The sequence below is a fragment of the Phyllopteryx taeniolatus genome, chromosome 15, assembly GCF_024500385.1.
Source record: "Phyllopteryx taeniolatus isolate TA_2022b chromosome 15, UOR_Ptae_1.2, whole genome shotgun sequence".
Lineage (NCBI taxonomy): Eukaryota > Metazoa > Chordata > Actinopteri > Syngnathiformes > Syngnathidae > Phyllopteryx > Phyllopteryx taeniolatus.
Window position 1 is genome coordinate 4,466,094 of NC_084516.1, and position 18,422 is coordinate 4,484,515.

The 18,422-nt window shown below is 45.8% G+C and overlaps 1 protein-coding gene across 3 annotated transcripts in view; it reads right to left on the reverse strand.

Moving 5' to 3' along the window:
* Nucleotides 1–18,422, reverse strand: part of cwc27 (CWC27 spliceosome associated cyclophilin) — a 36,742-nt gene that overhangs the window by 13,978 nt on the left and 4,342 nt on the right. For 2 of the 3 annotated variants that reach the window (XM_061798977.1, XM_061798975.1), the window contains exons 11-14: nt 10,423–10,523; nt 6,085–6,194; nt 5,901–6,010; nt 3,320–3,478 (exon numbers count right to left, since the gene is read on the reverse strand). In XM_061798977.1, the coding sequence (XP_061654961.1) occupies nt 3,320–3,478; nt 5,901–6,010; nt 6,085–6,194; nt 10,423–10,523 (480 nt within the window). Of the gene's footprint in view, nt 1–2,902; nt 3,479–5,900; nt 6,011–6,084; nt 6,195–10,422; nt 10,524–18,422 lie in introns of those variants that run through there. The other variant, XM_061798976.1, reaches the window with a different exon arrangement.

Consider the following 18,422-nt stretch of genomic DNA (forward strand, 5'->3'; position numbering starts at 1 on the left):
ATCCCATCTTTATCCTATCTCTTCGGAGCTTCTGCAGGTAGCCGGGTCACCTCTACAGGCTCCAGGTAAGTGGATTACCTTCATAAAGAATCAATAACCAATCACTTAGGCCAACAGACCGGGAAAAAAAGCGGCGCTGTATGGTTAGAAGGTCCTTCTCAGCATGCGAAGAGAGACGTGTCCTAAATCCATCACGGGTGAATTACGAGGCTCTCCTGCTCCTGGAAACGACAGGCGGCTAATGAGGACAAATGGTAATGGAGGTTATTACTCTGGTGGCTTTCATTCACATGCTGTTCCTGTCCCACTTTCCCAGTCCTCTCGTCCTTCACTCACGACGTCTAGGAGGACGTCCGGTCTCGGCTTTGACGGCAACCTTGGAGCCACTGCTTGTAGCTGCTAAGATGCTATATTGAGCTTTATTTTATTCGACGAGTTGGATCAAAGAAGTCTTTGGTCAAATGTCGACTACTCAATCTGTAGGTCGTACGGTGTCCAAAGAAGGTTGGGAAGAAGTACATTGATTCCAAATCTAAAAACTAGGTCCCCGTGCTTATCATTCATAACTATGCGAGATTGACGACGGTATTGTTTGTACGACACATCCAGGCTCGCACGTGAACGGATCGTGCCCGGGGTCGATCGCTGCCAATTGTGTCCGGATTGTTGGACTCGTGTGAGAAGATAAAGAAACACTGACAGATAAAGAAAGAAAGACGTACTGGACACCTGTGGTTCTGCGTCCACTGCCAATGTCGACCGGAATAATCAATCTGGATGAGGAACGTTGAGGATTCAAGAGTTCAACGTTCCGACACGAAAATGACTGCATCACTGGAGCTTCTTTACGTTGTGGTTTCCAGTATTGCCGGTCATTCTGTTTTATTGCTTTTGGAAGACGTGGAATTTAGTATTTATAAAGATTTTAGCGTTTATATGACACATCCAGACAGGTCGCCTATGCTAAGGACACTTCGACATGCGGACAGTCCTAGCAGGGATTCGAACCGGTTCTACCTACTGAGCAAAAGCCACCCCAACATAACCCCGTTGGTATCGCAAGACAAGTCCAGATCTGTGTGACAGACCACCGAGGACTCCACTAAAAGAGGTTTGATGAAGATCTGATATTGTATTTCAAAATAAAAGTCTCAGAAAACTAATAAACTACCTTTTTTTAATGCATCTCAAGATTCACATGAACCTAGCTGGTTGCATTCGTTAACCGAAGAACATTGACGTCCGTACTATTGGGAAGCTTTTATTTTGAAGGTGGCTTTCGCCGCGAGTTGGCGACTTCTCACCGTAATGCCTCGTTTGGACAAAATTAGGGGCGGCTGGATTACTTTACGAGCGGAGGCTGGCTTTTCGGGGGTCCTTAGCCAAACCGATGATGTTTTGCACAATGCACATACCGGCGCTATATACCTACTGGGGGCGTGCCTTTAGCGTCCTCCCCCACGCGCACCCTTCCCCCTTTAACTGTCCTCAGCCACGTCTGCTTTTCTTCTGGATAAGCAGCGTGTCGGCAGGAAATGCTCCCAGTCAGTCAAGCGGAGCGCTCATCACACAACAACATTTATAGATTTTGGAACTCGGTGCACACATAAGGCGCCCCGTCCATTTAGGAGAAAATGTAAGACTTTTAAGTGCGCCTTATGGTCGTGAAAGTACGGTAACTCTTGGGAGTAGCAATCCAAAAGAAAGAGAAATAGACGGATAGCTGTGCATGACTTTGTGAACATTACTGCAACTTTTCTGACTCAGTGGCTTGTTTCCAGCCATTCTGTTTAGATTTCTATTGGGCAAGCTGGCTGTTATCATTAAGACATGGCGGGTGCAACAATCGCAAAGATTAAGAGAGATAAGATTGATTTATAGATGTGCATCACTTCATGATATGAGAGACTTACTGCAACTTCCCCCAACTTTGTGGCTTATTTCCAACCGTTCTCTTTATTTCTATTGTGCAAGGTGGCGCTTATCATGAATAACTGGCAGGAGGAATCATTGCACTGATTATATGACAGATCCATCCGAATGGCCTTCTGCCAATTACACTGTAAGTGGGTGTGTTCCACGACATCCCGATGACACATTCAGCGACTTGCACATTGTTCCGGCGGTGGCACCTGTTTTAGATTAGCGGCGGCTAATGTAACATTAACTCCGCTTCCTGTTCCACATGCACGTTTAAGCATAATCCCAGAAGTGCGGTTAAAAAGAAAAAACGGATGGTGTGCTTGCCAAACGCAGCTTCTGGTCACACGCGGCGGTGGTGGGTCATTAAGCTCAAAACCACCAAAGTCTTTGTTTTCACTTGTCAGAGCGCTGAACCAGGACAGGGGCTTTGGCCGCTGCAATACGACGACGAGTTTAACATTTGTTTTGAAGTACAGTGAACCCCCCTTTATTGCGGCGGATATGTTCCAGACCTAACCTCAATCGGTGAAAATCCGTGATATAGAGACTATATAAAATCACATTTTCAAAATAGTTTTCAGACTCTCACATGCTTGAAACACTTAAAATGATTAAGACACTTCCCCCCCCCCCCCCCCCCAATTATTCCTTATTGCCTGTTCTCACTGTATCGTTGTCGAGATACTGTATGTGAAATGGGAAACTATGGCATAACATCTCTTTGAGGAAATAATAAGAACAGTTCTCCAAATAAATTTCAGCACTGTGGGAGGGTCCTGGGTGGACAGACAGCGAGGCCGACGTGTCACACCCACGTGCGTGTGTGTGTGCGTGTGTGTGTGTGCGCACGCAAATTATTGCCATCCCTTTGGTCACGCCTCCTGTTACTACTCTTTCTGATTGGCTGTTCTTGTCCCGCCATGCCCAATTGTAAAAGAATAACTTCAAATCAGAAGCATTAGATGGGGCCAGAGAGGAGTGATTTTTCAAGAGATCATTTTAATAATATTCTAATGTCAGTTCATACAGACAGTTTAAACATATATGAGCAAGTTTTTTTTTTTTTTTTTTTTAAACTGCAAACGACCCCTTTAAGTATCTGGGATTAGCGCCGTTGCGAACGATGAATCAGGGGTTCAACTGTACCAAGACCACAAGCAAGAGAAAAGGACCAAAATTGATCACACAGACAGTAATCGATCGTTAGTCGTGACAGCTCATTAAGAGTTTATCGTAATCCCGTTCATCACAAAAACATCACAAATGACTCGTAGCAGCAGTCCAAAAGTGTCCGATCACGGTTGCGTCATAAATCCAGATGTTTGGGAATCGCTCCACAAAGCAGGGCCCTCGACCACCGCCACCTCGGCCCCCCCCCCCCCCCCCGCGACCTCACCTCTTGGCCTTCTTGTCCTTCATGATCTTTTTGCTCTCCTCCCGCCGCCGCTTGTTGACGGGGTTCCGCGGGTCGTAGATCTCGAAGGTGTCTTCGTCCTGCACGGTGGCGTCTTTGACCTTCCGGGACTGCTCGTCAAAGTGCAGCACGTGGCCCAGCCTGGACGAGGTGGAGACAGGAGAGCGGTCAAAGAGGTCAATTCCGCGTCAGCGACTTCGCGCTTCACCATATTGTGGATTTCGAAGAAATAATTTTTTATGGGGATTTCCAGTATACAAGCAAGTCTACTGTACCAAACCAAAGGCTTAAGAAGAACCTGAAGGGCGAACATGAGAAGTTCTAGGTTCTAGTTCTAGATCTAGTTCCCATCTAGGGATGGGAATCGATTATTAATCGAAGTATTTAGCGAATCCGATTACATGATCGATACGGCTTCTGATCTGATTCCTCATCGGTTCTCATTGGCTGAGGCAATAAAACACTACAAATGGGTTTATTTGTTTTAACTCTTCAATATCTTTAAGTTTGGAGAGAAGATACAGCATATCTAGTATGCATTCATAATCTGTAATGCATCCTGAGGGGGGGGGGCCAAAATGCCTAATGGAGTTTTTGCGGACCTTACAAGATATCAGATTGCCTTAGGAAACGGTCCAGTTTCACTGTCATTGGTCCAGAGAAAAGGAAATATTTGGGTTTTTAAGCCCAACTGATACAACAACTTTAAACATTGAGACTGAAAACAGTCAGAGGAGCGCTTCTAACTTGCAGCATTCTTGCCAGGATATCAGCTCTTTTTGAAACCAGCGGGTACAGATTGTTTTCACTGCATATGTTCCCAATATATGACACTTTGGCTATTAACATTTGGAAACACTGACGATGCTCTGGTGAAAGCACTGGTTCTTTTCTTCCTGCTTCCCTCTCCGTCGCGTCGGGCCGACTCGCACCCGAGAACGAAGCGCTTTAAGCAGCCTCGCCAGTGGCGGGGCCCCGGTCAAAGCGTTTTGTTTTGTTTTTCTTCCCTAAGGGGACTTGACAACCGGAATCGTCAGGAAAGCAAACAATTACTAAGAATCAAATTACTGGGAATCGGTTCTAAAATACAAGCTGTCTTTGATTCCCATCGCTACTTTACTTTGAAATAAGCTGAAGCGAAGGGGTCTATATTGCGCACCACTTCAGCTCTACTGTAACGCCGGTTTTCTGCGTGAAAGGGGCCGAGGCCGTGATACAATGCTACAGAAGCCTCTGCTGTTTATTTTTCTGCCTTTGCTCACTTAGGTGGGGAGGAGGGAGTAAATGTCGAGGCAGGGGCCTGGGGGGGGGGGGGGGGGGGGGGGGAGCACCGACACAGATGGAATAGTTTACCTCCTCTGTCCCAGACTTGACTTCCAGTGTCTGACCTGTTGTAACCCACATTCTGAGTGTGCTGCTCCTGCAGTGGCACACACTTCCCACTGCTGTTTTTCCAGGAACGCTAAGGCTGCCGGCCCCCAGTCCCCCCTATGGTCCTTGCCGTACCTGGCGGCACAGTGAGGTGTCTACCAACCGGGGCTTCTCTCAAATTCATTAGCACCCCCCCTCCCTCCCTCCCTCCCTCCCCCAAACTCACACACACTGCTGGAGACTAATGATAACAACAGATTGTGTTATTCTAAATCTCTCATTCACACACATGGTATTCATTTCAAACTGGACTCGCTTTTAAGATCTGCGCTGAAAAACAGAATATGAGAGCCGGACACAGCGTCAGGACCCATTTCCTGGCGGCGGCGGGCTGACGCGTGCGCGTACTGTACGTACCCCCTGAACTTTGGCACGCATTAAAGCAAGTGGAAGGTCCGACGTGCTGCCGCGACTTTTTGTTGTTGTTGGTCGGGCAGAAAACGGCGAGGTGAAAGGTAACCAGCATGCAATCGAGACCCGTGTCCTGAACTCGCCGTGTCAAACTTCACCAACATCCGGACGCTTTCTGGAGCCCCCTTTCACGCAGTTTTTAGTAGAAATGAATCTTACCTTTGTGGCTGACCAGTTCCTTCTGCACCGACGCATAACCGTGATCCATTTTTAACAAAAACAGGCTCCCTCAAATGTATCTAACCAAAATATTATCACTCATTATCGTCTAAAAACCATCCAGACTTTCAATCTTGAGGTGACATATTGTCACAGAGTTTTACAACATTTCATAAGTCAATAGCTTCTTTCAACACTTTAAGTTGGTTAATAACGCAGAGAAATATCACACGACACGGGGACAGACCAATGGTACCGAATCCTTCTTGAAGAGGTAGTTTTCACCGTGTTACCAGTCTTTATGTATTTTCTCACTTTTTATGAACGCTGAAATAAACAATTGAATTGAATGGAATGATATTTAGATGAGCGTGAAGTTTGACACGGATCCGAACGACAAGTTCGGGATCCGGGTCCGGGGCAGCGAGTCGGTGAAAAGGTGATCTAATGACCTCAAATCTGGCACCAACACATTTATTTGAATGAACCGTATTTCATCTATTGGAATGAGAGAAGCAATGTCAAAAGTGGTGCACGGCCATCCTCTTTTTCGGTCGCTCACCATCCTTTGTCGTCGTCCTCGGCCAGCTCTTCCTCGTCCTCCTCCTCCTCCGGGGCTTCGCTGATGGCCGACGACAGCTTGGATTTGAAACGGTTGAGCAGCTCCATCGTCTGTTGAGGGAACAAACGTCATTCGACAGCCACGCGCAGGCCAACCGCCATCTGGCGTTGACAAACTCGCTTACCTGTTCTTCCCTGCCCGAGCCTCTCTTGCGCTTGTCTTTCCTCCGCTCCTCGTACTTCTTCCTCCCCTCCAGATACTCGGCGACAGCCTCGCTGCTCGGCTTTTTGCTCTCTGGACAAACAGGCGAAGCGTTATCGAGCGTAACCGACGCCAGGACGGGTGCACGCTGATCCGGCGATAACACGGGAAAGCGGCGCGGGTGGATGTAGTCTCATCTGGGAACTGGAGATGGACGAGGCTTGGGCCGCAACCTTGCGACCCCTCGCTTCATCTTCCTCCGCAGTTGACCGACATTTGAGGCCACCGTTTTCCGGCACAAATCCTTCGACATCGCCGCCGCCTACAAAAGCAGCTGCTCTTCTCATCTTTTTACTGTTTCAACCAAGCAGTGCAAGTTTGCTACGGTACACGTCTTTTGCCATTTCCGTTGTAAAGATACACAAAATATCCGACTCGTGCTTCCCACTTTTCAGCAAACAATCTATCGATCTCTATCCATCCATCCATTTCTATCTTTCCATCTATCCACGCTGCAACTATTTTACATACCACACAAGGCACTACGGTTATGTCGCTTATTTGCCATATTTTGCGACACAGCTACTGCCAGTCCACGACGGAGACAAATCCTAATCAGGTTTTACGGATGAAATGACGGCGAACCAAACGAAACCACTTGACGGAAGCGTCTCGGAAGTTGCGGAGTCGTACGACACAACAAAGAAAGTGTTCCAAACGCAGCTGAGAATACTTTTCCACCGCACCTCTGGCGGCGGTGTCTGGTGCGAAACTCCCGACGTGAGGTCACCGGGCAGCAGACGGTCTGGCTGGCTGGCGTTGCAGCGTGATGATGCGATGTTTGTTGCGGGCACATGACAGACGTCTGTAGCCATGCTCGTGTTTTGCTGCGCTGACAAACACATGAACTCACAGAAACCACAGGGAGGCCAGAACCACGTCTGGCGAGCGAGCTAGCGGCAGTCGCATCCTTCAATGTGACGTTTTGACGTTTGGGACGATTTATCAGTCCCTTAGTCATGAATTCACAAATTATGGGGGGGGGACCTCAACTTGGTCAAATACCCGCAACTTTCTTGCAGTTTTGGCAAATGGTCTGCAAGTTCTGACCTTGTGGAGCTGAATTATTAGCAATCTGCATCTGCCCCTTGTGAGTGTTCTCATTTCGTATTTGGGTGTTTGACTGTTTGTACACATTCGATAAACGGCTGAAAGCGCATCGGCGACTTTTTTTGAGCGGCGTACCTACCGAATTGCGTTTTACACGTTTCTGCTTAATGTACAAATTAATCACTGTTTAATAGGACATTAGTTTGGCAATCCTGGACCCTTCTTGTGCTGTTACATCAATTGTCGTTGCAGGTAAGGAAATGAAAAAAGCAACAGAGTTTTGGACTTCCTTCTTCAAAAAAATGGCATATAAAATATGGCAAATTCAGCCTTTTTTGGGGGCTGCGGGCTGCAGATCACCTTCCACTAGTCATCCCTTGACACCCTGGATGCTGACTGATGATGCCCTGAGGTGTCGCACAAGGGTGGGGCGAGGTTTTGGGGGGCGGGTGGAGGGGGGTCGGACTCCCGACGGTCTCTCCAGCTGTTGCCCCTAACGACTAGCTTGAAGTTTGACGGCCTTTCTAACTACATTCCTGCCCTCTGCAGTCACCTGGGCAACAAATCAAGAGTTGTAGCAACCAGGAGCTTTTATAGGACAAAAGGTGCTCGTCTGCGGAATGATAATCGGCTATATGAAGAGCGAAGCGGCGCAACCTCGCCGACGCGACCTCGCTTTCGATTATCAATCAACAAAAATAAAAAATAATAATAATACTGACGGTTGTACTCTAAGGCAACCATGTATCAATCATTATGTAACAAGAAACTGGTGAATATGTTGCAAGTGTGTCAATCAGAGGTTCTGACACTAGCAATTAGTTGGCAAAGGCAAATCTATCGGCCTTGGAGGCGGAGTCTGAGTTGACCGTAGTCTGTCAAGCGTTTGATTGGCCGAAAATTGTCACAGTCGTTTCGATTTGGACAACACAGCGGCTTCTCTGTCCCCCACCAATTAGATCGCAGTTCATTGTGCGTGCCCCTGCTATATTGCGGATTTTTAAGCAATTGTTTTTAAAGGGTTTGCACCAAATAAAGTGTTCTCCCGCACTGATTGGCACGTTTTTATTTTTAACCTATCCTCAGTTATTCGCTTAATTGATTCACTGCCGTGGACCTTTACAGTTGTTAACTGGAATCCAACCGTTTACTGCCACTGACGAATATATTCGTGGCAGTAGTTTTTTTTTTTTTTTTTTTTTTTTTTTTTATATAAAGGGAAGGCATGAAAGAGGGTCTCCCCAAGCTTGTCTGTGAAATTCAGGTTTTTAAACCACTGTAATGACTAGCAGATCCCTGCAGATGGTTGTGTTGCCTCGTTTTGGATTTGAGATCAGCACAGCTTTTGAGTAGAAGATAATAATGAAGACGTCCTTTGTTCAAGATATTTTAGTTTCTTTTCCTACTGGCAGTTGAGACGGTCGGATTTCTCATTATTATGCGACATTTTAAACGAGATTTGCTCTGATTGGATCGCTCATCTTGAAACAGGGCACCCCACGATCAGATTAATGTCTGGTGTGACACGAAGCATTTTTGACACAACAGGGTGAGAAAAGTGAATGCCCGGTGTTAAACGTGACACTTTGTGCTATCCCCTTTCACACAGCCGCCATCCCGCCTCTGGGAAACTCATGGGTCGGTTTAAACCTCGTGGAAAAGATACGAGAAACAGGTCTGGAGCGTCGCTTCCCGGTTACCTCCGTGAGCGTGGATGATATTCCAGCCCACGGGGGGTAGTCGCGTCCGTCCCATCTGGAGCTTTACAACACTAACTCGCTGCCAAGATATAAAACATTCCTTTGGTTGCAGGCTCTTGTTTGCTCGGTTTTGCTGCTTCAGTAAAATATTTGGGGTTTGGAGCGCTGAGGAGATTTTGCAACTTCTTTTGTTGTTTTGACACTTTAAAGACCTGATGATTTGTCAGTGACTTATTCGAGAACAATGAGTGGTTCAATAATCATTTATTGCAGCTGTCAAAAATTACAGTGCCAACGTTAAGTGCTTCCCGCACTTAGCAGCTCGGAGGTCAGAGGAGAACGCAAGAGGGCGATTCAAGCCGGCGGGGACGGTCGCGTCAATGCGTGCGGCTCACACCGCTGCGGTGGAGATTTACACCCCCCGCCCCCCCATCGCTCTTAAAAAAGGAGCACCGTCCTGTGGCCAAGCTGGAAACAAAAAGACTTGAAATACCTCCTTATGGCTCATTGAGACCCCCAGTAAGTACGAAAACAGATAAAACAGCGTAAACGTCCGTCGCCCTTAGAGTTCCATGTGTCATTCATCGTGTAATTTGTACGAGAACGCTCTGAATCTAAACTCTCGCCAAATACGAAGACGACCACAAACTACAGTATACATCATTTTCTCATGGTTTTTGTTGTATTTTTACTTTTTTTTTTTTAAGATATGAACTATACTAACAGCATCGAAGTCACACTGTTGTAACCAATTAAGCACACCAGAGAGAGCACCACAATGTCAATTGAATTGATGCAGAAAAATGCCTAATTCTTTACATTCTATATAATTATGTCATTACTGTATGTTTTTTAATGAAGTAAAATATTGACGACTGCTATTTATTATATTAAAAACACAGTACAAAGAGGTAGCCTGGAATGGATCAATGGCATTTTCATTCATTTTGATGGGGAAAGATGATTTGAGATACGTGTTTTGAGTTACAAACGGGGCCGCGGAACAAATTAAACTTCAATCTCAAGGCAACACTGCATTTTGTACAATTTACGATTCCTTTTTCGATTATTTTTTTTTTTTTCATATCCTCGTTCATTTTGGGCGGCAAACATGGCGCTGGCTGGACGAGGTGTAAATGAGGTTCTTTTTTCAGGAGACGAAATGGAGGCAGTGTAGCAAAGGACGGCGGCCAGCGAGGTCGTAAAACACGGCAAAACATGTCCGCCGTTTACTTTCCGTTTGTGTAATTTTCTGCAAGCTCTCGCACAAGAATAGAGCCTTGTGGGAGAGAACAATAGACGTCTGGAACTAATTGACACAATCAGAGGCCAGCTCGTCTGTCTTAGTGACCATTAGCTGAGAATGTAGCGCGGACCACCCGGCTGTCAGAGTGGCGAGAGTTTGCTAATGGCGGTTTTCAAATGTGCCTCGTCGCGGTAAGTGGGACGCTATATTATCTGTTTGTTTAAAAACAACAACAATGAAAGCGAAGAAAAGCGGTTGCACATACCCTCCTTGACCTCATCCACGGCAGGCTTAGGGCCATCTTCTCTTTGCTTCAACGCCTTCAGCTCCTTCTTCAACTGGCGAACTTCCTTGCGCAACTCTTCGCTGGGGAGAGAGAAACATGCGAGCATTTAAATTTCCCCCAAAAAAAGACGCTATTTGAATGGCCCCAAAAAAACAAAAAACAAACAAAAAAAAAAGAGAGCAGCGGCATAAATTAACCAGACGACAGTTTTTCGATGAATCCAAGGATGGAATAGGCACTAGAAAATGGATGGTGGCATTCGCGCAATTTATGCAAAGTCAGCTAAAAGTAGCCTTTGTGTGAAGAGACTCACCTCCCAGGCGCATGCCTCTGCATTTGAATGATACACTTGCACGACAGCAACTACCTAATGTTAAAATGTTACACGAAAAAGGTAGGTGGGCTTTACGGCGGCGACACACCGGAACAGAAAACACTAGTACCTTGATATAAGATCTTATTTCATTGCGTGACCAAGTTCCTAACTCAGTTTATTCATACAGTGGTGGCCTGAGATAGCAGAACAAAAAAATAAAATCAACCAAGTGACTGTTTGCGACTCGAAAAACTCTTAAGTTGGGGCATTCGTAAGCCAACATAATGTTTCTATTTCCATTTCCTCTGGGAAAATTTGAGTCTAAATCCCAGCAAATTTGAGGTTGACCAGTGTCGCAACATTCCACTGTATATCATCCTTATTCATATTATTTATGGAACTACATGTCTCACATTTATGAGTAACATCTCCTCCTCTCTCTTAAGTGGTTTGCGGTTTTGAGGGAAAAGCCCGCACTGGTCATCCATGGAGAGAACAGGACCATTTGGGGTCCGAGTGCGTCTTTAAATTCCTGACACCTCAGTATGAGTGCCAGCAAATGTTGTTTATACTCCCTCTCTGCAAACGTGGAGAGGTTACGTAAAGTTTTCAAGTAAAGTGGATAACGCATGCAGCCTCTTCGACCGGCGGAGTCGAACCCACTTGGCGGGCGGCCAGAAAAGCGGGGCTCCCGCGGGGCGAGAAGTGCCGGTCAGGTCGCCTCGCAGATGTTCCGCTGGGCAGCGGTGGTGCTTTTGTTAAGCCCGACGCTTAACGTGTCGCTGCTACGCTCTCAAAGCTCAGGTAAGCTGGAGCGTCTGAGGCCCCCGGAGGGGAAACACGCGAAGCATCTCCAGACTAAACAACGACCGCCTTTGTTTCTGACGTCTGCTTCTTCAGACTAACATCCTTTTTCTAGACTTCACTAGATTACATTAGATGTCTGAACCCTCGTGCAGCTCTACTACACCTTTTTTCTTAAATCATCTATCCCCTTTGAAATGAATGGAAATGACACAGGATGAAGAAAATATGTCGGTGACTATTGTTATTGTGTCTCTGCAGGTGTTGCTACACCGTCTGTGTCCAAATATCCGTTGCTTAAAGATGCCAGCAACATAGATGCTATTCTTTAGCCTGTTTATGGCATTTTGCATTGTGTGTTAGCATTAAGCTAACCGACATTCCAAAGTACAGTACTACTGTGCGGTTGTTTTAAATACAAAATGCGTAATTCTCTTTGTTTCATGGCTAGTTTGACAGTAAACTTCAACTGGTAGTGGCTATAAATAGCTTCCAGCCCTTTTTTATTTTTTTTATTTTCACTTTCTGTAAAACTGCTGCTTGTTGTGAAAGCGAGTTGAGTAGAGTTTGCTGCCACAATTTAACGATCGCATTTCAAATTATTACCCGCAAGCCAGAGCAAAAAAAATAAATAAAGAAATCAGCGACGGCTTGCATCTTGAAAAAGTCGAGTGACTTGTAAGTCAATGCACGACTGTATTCTAATTTAAGGTGAAGAAAGGTACTTGTCGCAGACCATCCTAGCCTGAACTAGCATGTTTCACTTGCGTGATTCCATCATCTCATTATCTTTTTGTTCCTCAATAGCTTTTTAGCTACATAGTGTGCTGCATTGCCCATACTGTCATCCTTCGATTTAAGGTGACTACGTGGCCGTGACAGACAATTCTAGCCTGAGCCAGTACGATTCGCTAGCAGAATTCTGTCATCTCACCCAATTGCTCTTTGGTAATCAATAGCGTTCCAGCCACATGTACTGCAATGCCCCAACTACGATATTCTAATATGAGGTGACTTGGTCGACGTTACAGACTATTCTAGCCTGAATTTGCACGATTCCCCAGCACAATTCCATAGTCTTGCATATTGTCTCTTTGGTTTTCAACAGCAAGCTTTTTAGCTTCAGTTAGAAAGCCTTTACAGTTACACCCGCGTCATGCTAAGAAAGTCAGCGTGTCCTTCACCAACACAAGCCTAATAATAAAGGTGCATACGTTGTGAAAGTCATCAAAAAGCTTTACATCCCACGTGCATGTTCCGGTCATTGCAGACGTCAGCGTTTTTGCTTTTTACGGCAACAGAGCGGCCATGTCGTCTGCGACTGGCAGCTGAATTTTTGCGCGGGTGTTTTGACAGCGAGGTGCATGGCGGCCTGCCTCGACACGTCGCTCTCAAAAACAAGAGACGTCTCCACGGCGACGGTCAAACAATTGGCTCCACGAGGCGGGCACCAATAAAGGGAAGGAGGCCAGAAAGGGACCGGAAAAGCCCCGACAACATCTGTTCGGACACACCTCGGGGCTGCATGAATTCCTCCGCAGACATCGCAATAATGTCATGATTTTTTTCTCTTTTTTTGTTTTTGTAATTCATGGGAATATACTTTAGAAAAGTGTAATTCTTCGCTACTTGGTGTCGTCACTCTGCCTAGTACACTGTCTTCCAATTTCACAAAAATTATATAGACTTGTCTCAATTGACTGACTCGGGGCGGAATGTGGGCCTGTTTAGTTAAACATAAAGCTATTATTCCGTTGTATGATTGACAACAGATGAATTGTATCTTCCGCCACCTGGTGGAAGAGCGTTAAAATTGTTCGACCTGTCACTATTCGTTGATGGCATAGCTAGATGCACGAAGATACATGACTTGCAGTCAAGAAATAATAGTTTTTCAACCCAATTAAGTGCAACTGGATTATTTCCCGCAGTTCAGTGATTGTGAATCACTGGTTTAGTACAGCATATGTGGTCCAAATTTACCAATTGCACAAAATCTGTCGGTGGAGTTCGTCTTTGAAGGACCCCATGAAAATGGTCAACATGACCCTAAATTAGCCGCTTCAAACCAAAATGGCAGACTTCCAGTGTCTTCTCAAGCATGGCTTGTTGAGCCTTTTGTTGTGGGTTGAATCATAATAGACTTGCTTGCCAAATTTCATGTTTTTTGGGGGCGGGGGGGGGGGCTGAATTATCAAACAAAATTCCGGAGAAACAGACGCCGTGCTCGGAATCTCTCAAGTGAGTAAGCAACGTACAGTATCACAAAACGGACGGACATACAAATCTTTGTATTACCTTTGTCAAATACTCATCTTAAAACAATATTATTTATTTATTTGACGACGGGAAGTCCATCAGCTAACGCCGATATTTGATTGTAATTACGAGACTGCAACGACGTAATTCACAGCGCACCCGAGTTGTGTTCAAAGACTAGTTTTCTTTTGACTGCTGGATAAAACCAAACAGAGCCACAATGGGAGATAATGTGCAAAATCAAAAGGCTGGAGGAGGAGACGGTCCACAAAAACATCGAAAAGGAGTACGATTCCGCATCTTTTCAAGATACTGCGCAGCTGCTGTCCCTCTCTCAGAATGGGAAAAAAAAAGGAGTGAAACTCAAAGAAAGAGCTGCTGGTGATTAACTTTTCATAAAGAAAGCATATGAGGTGACTGGCGGCGAGCCAACAACTCCCCGGTGATTCAGAACCTCCAGAAGACTCGGGTGTCTGGCAGGAGTGCGAGGCTGACACGGGAATGTTACAAAGCTTAAAATAGCCGCGCGATGACCGCACGCCTCGTCGAAAACTCTTATCGTTTTCCAAAATATCGGCGCGGGGCGTACTTGTCACTTTTGGACATGTCCGAATTCTCGTTTCACGGCCTCCGAGTGAGAAGTAAACGCCAACTGTTCAAATAAAGCGGCTGTTGAAATGCGTTAAAGGTATTTTCAAACAAGTCAAACTTAACACCTTGCTATGTGGCTTCTGCGCAGCGAGGAGACCGCAGAGGATGGCAGCGGCGGTCTCCTGTAATGACGAGCGAGCGAGCGATGTGGACCAACGGGCCGGGTCAACTCGCCTCGGTGGGCGGGTGGAGGCCCGGGGTTGGGGGCGCACTCCACGGCTCGGGCCCCGGGCCAAGCAGAACTGTGAGCCAGAGAGCAGGAATCCAAACCTCCACGCAGGAATTTGCATGACTCGGCACGGCGATCCAGACCGACGCACAGCCCACCGCGGGTCCCTGTTTTACAACGCCGTCTGCCTCGCGAGGACCCCCCCTCACCTCCCCGCCGCAGCCTCCAACCCCCTGCCTATCTGGCCGCCGCCATGATGCCAGACAGCAAAGCGTCAGCAAAATGCTCCCAATGTATACAGTAAGCTATACTGCAGTTTGGATTTCCAGTGGAACCCCTATGGGAAACCATTCTTATCAAGATAATGTAGTCTTCCCCTGCTATACTGCAGCTGACGTTCCTTGGACGGAATTGTACGGTTTAGGTGAACATTTTGGTGTTCAAATACAGAATGTTTAAATCGCTTTTGTTTTCCGGTCAGTTTTATTGTAAACTTCAACAGGGAGTGACAAAAAAAAATAAAATACTTGAAGCAAGCACGCTGTGAGGAAGAACAGGCGCTTAGGAATACTTTAAAAAGTTTTTTGTTTTTTTTATCCGGTCCCTTGATATCACAGATTTTCACCCATTGCAGCGGGTCCCCAAATCTGTACAAGCTCTCAGGTATTCCGCTTTATTATTATTATTTTTGTAACTCCCAGGAGTGCACGTCTGTCTGGAAGCCTTTCCGACCAGCCAGCCAGGGAGCGAGCGCCCCATGCGGAGCAGATGTGCTGCACTGGGCCAGAGTTCTGTAAACCTGGCAGCTCCCAAACGTACACAATCCCGCAGCCAAGCGCTGGATTATTTCAAGTGGTTTTCCACACACACACACACACACGCACACGAAACAGGGCTGCATAGCTTGCGAATCCCTGCAAGGTCTCAGTGAGTGAGAGCGCGTCGGCCGGCGTCCAACGAAGCCGGCGAAGACGCGGCGGTCCTGGCTGGACCGCCGCGTGATGTCTGATGACCCACTTTGGATGCAGATGATCCAGGGCGTGCCGTCACCGACTCTGTGGCTCGTGTATGACGAGGATGATGTAATACAACAAAGTAATATGACGGTTAAGGGTTCTCGAACTTTATATCCCATTTTCTTTTCCAAGGACACCCCTCATTGTGCTAATGTCAATTAAACATAACTACCATGTGCACTAAATGCTATAGGAATTATTCATTCTTGGAATGTCCACCATCTGTTATTAAACAGGAAAACATAACTGAATTATATTAAAATTACATTAAAGATTAAAAAAATAAAAAAAACGCTGCGTGCATGCAGGGATGTCAGATTTATGTGATATGTCACAATCATGCCAGCGTTTTTTCTTGGCCCACAACTAAGGTTGGGAGAGTAATTGGTTTCGTGCCGCGCCATATCGCGATTTGTCGCTGCCGTGCCCTCACGTGTGGGAAAGGAGTCGCAATTGCCCATGCACTTTCCTTTTTGTCGTTTATTGAACGCCAGGAGAATGGGCACAGACCGTGAGCACACTCACGCAGCTGCTGTCAACCGCAGCTCTTACCCGGACCCTCACACACAGTCACCCCACCCCACCATGGCAAACATTTGCAAGTAACTGACAACCCCCCAAAAGAGGTTCATAATTGCCTATTGTTGCCGCAAGATTGCGGCAAAGCGCCACTTTTATATTAGATAGGGCTTTGGCCTGAGCACAAAAACAGCAAATAGGAGATTTTTCGCGGTACTGTGACCATCTCTGGTCGTTTTGGTCCACACCAGGGGGTGAAACCAACCAGAGTGCCATTAAAAACAGACTTAAAAAGTACGAGCGTGAAAGCGCCATTACATAGTTAACTAACCATGGAGATGACTAACAGGAAGTTGACCGCTGTCTTTAGCCGCCAATGGTGAAGTGATGCGCGGGAGCAGACATATGGAAACACTTTGCCCCCCCCCCCATCAAGTACCACATAACACGCATTACACACAGACACACACACAGATACAGGCGCACACACTTGATTCGAGCTACAAATGAAGACGTCGTAAAACAGGTTATCAGCTACGCGACACGCTGACATTAGCTAATTCCTTTACCTCGACCTTTAGCAGGCTATGAATGGTGGGACAAAATGTCGCCGTTTGCGACGTGCCGTTGCCCGATACATTACTGACACAAGAGATTTGAATATGGATATTGTTGCTATTGCTATTGTTGATATTGTTGACCTCCACGACCCGACCTCGGATAAGCGGAAGAAAATGGATGGATGGATATTGTTGCTGTCTAATATAAACAATGTATAGTGTTCACCCACTATGAAGTCGTTAAAGTAGCAGTTGTTTAAAGGGTCATAATTACTGTAACGTCCATGCTAATTCTTGTTAGCCTGGCAATTGTGTTTCAGATTATATCTTAGCATTAAGCTAATGGATTTTCGTTAAGAGGGAAATTATGTATTTCCTGAATGAATGGAAGTGAGCATAGGCACGAGGGAATACCGTAAGTGTGTTTTAATAGGTTTAAATTTGCTTAAAGCATGTGGGATTAAAATTATAATAAAAATGTTATAATGGGTCAAGGGCATATCTCTTCCCATTTGTGGCTCGCTATTCAAAAATTCAACTATTTATGTGTTTTTGTTTGTGTGAAGCCAATCGTCACAAATTCACATCTCTCTGCATATTTTTCTGCTCTTTCTGCTGCAAGACGGCGCCAAAGTTCTGCCAAATAAGAATGTAGTCATTGGTGTCGAGGACAGAAGTTGGAGACTGAAAAATTGAGAACTTTATATGCTGTCGAAGATCTAAGTTTAGCCTGGGTTGTTAACGGAAGTTGCCAAGAGTCTTTGCCGCATGTGTATGCAAATGTGCATTTGCGTTTTTTGGAAATCAAATCATTTGTAAGCCGTTTATTTTTAAATGTAATATTGTTGATAAAGTATTCAACTGTTTCGGGATCAGAGTTTGTGATCTATTTACGGTTTAGACGATTATTATAGACGACTATAAACATTTTTAGTCAATTACTGGCAGTTTTTGACTTTTCGTGACAGGGCTGCACCCCTATCCACATGAATTCCTTGCAGTCAGCCAACCCCCTTCGGTTTACCCCTGCAGATTTTTAGCTGGATTTAGGTCTGGGCTCGGGATGCTCGTTCCGTTCTGTCGAATGCAGCCGTCGCAACATTAGCACAATGAGCTATGGCTACCACCTCGACTTACAAGTGACACACCTACATGTTTTTTTGAGTTGTGTCACTTGGTAGATTTTTTTTTTTTCCATTTGTGCTGCGAGCCAAAATCCGAGGCGTGACCGAGCTTCGGATACGCCGCCGGTAAGACTACAGTGGGGGGGGGGGGGGGGGGGTTGAGGAACTTTCAACCGTTTACTGAATGGGACAGTCAAACATACAAACACAAAATGAAAACAATCGCAAAGAGCATGGAGCGGAGGCTAACACTCAACTAATCACGTGACTTCAGCTCCTGACATCCTCACTAGGCCACGCCCTTTAAAGGCACAGAGGTACTAGTGTGTGTTAAATACACTTTGAAAAGCCGGTTTATTTCTTTTAAATCCTCTTTTATTATGTTTGATTATATTTTGTATATATTACAATACAGCGCTATTTTTATTCATTAAAAGTATTTAAAAAAAATTGTGTGTGTGTGTTTTTGTGGGGCTGGAACGGATTCATTGCATTTCAATTAATTTCAAGGGGAAAAAATGATTTGACATAGACTGTACTGCACATTTAAATCCAACAGTG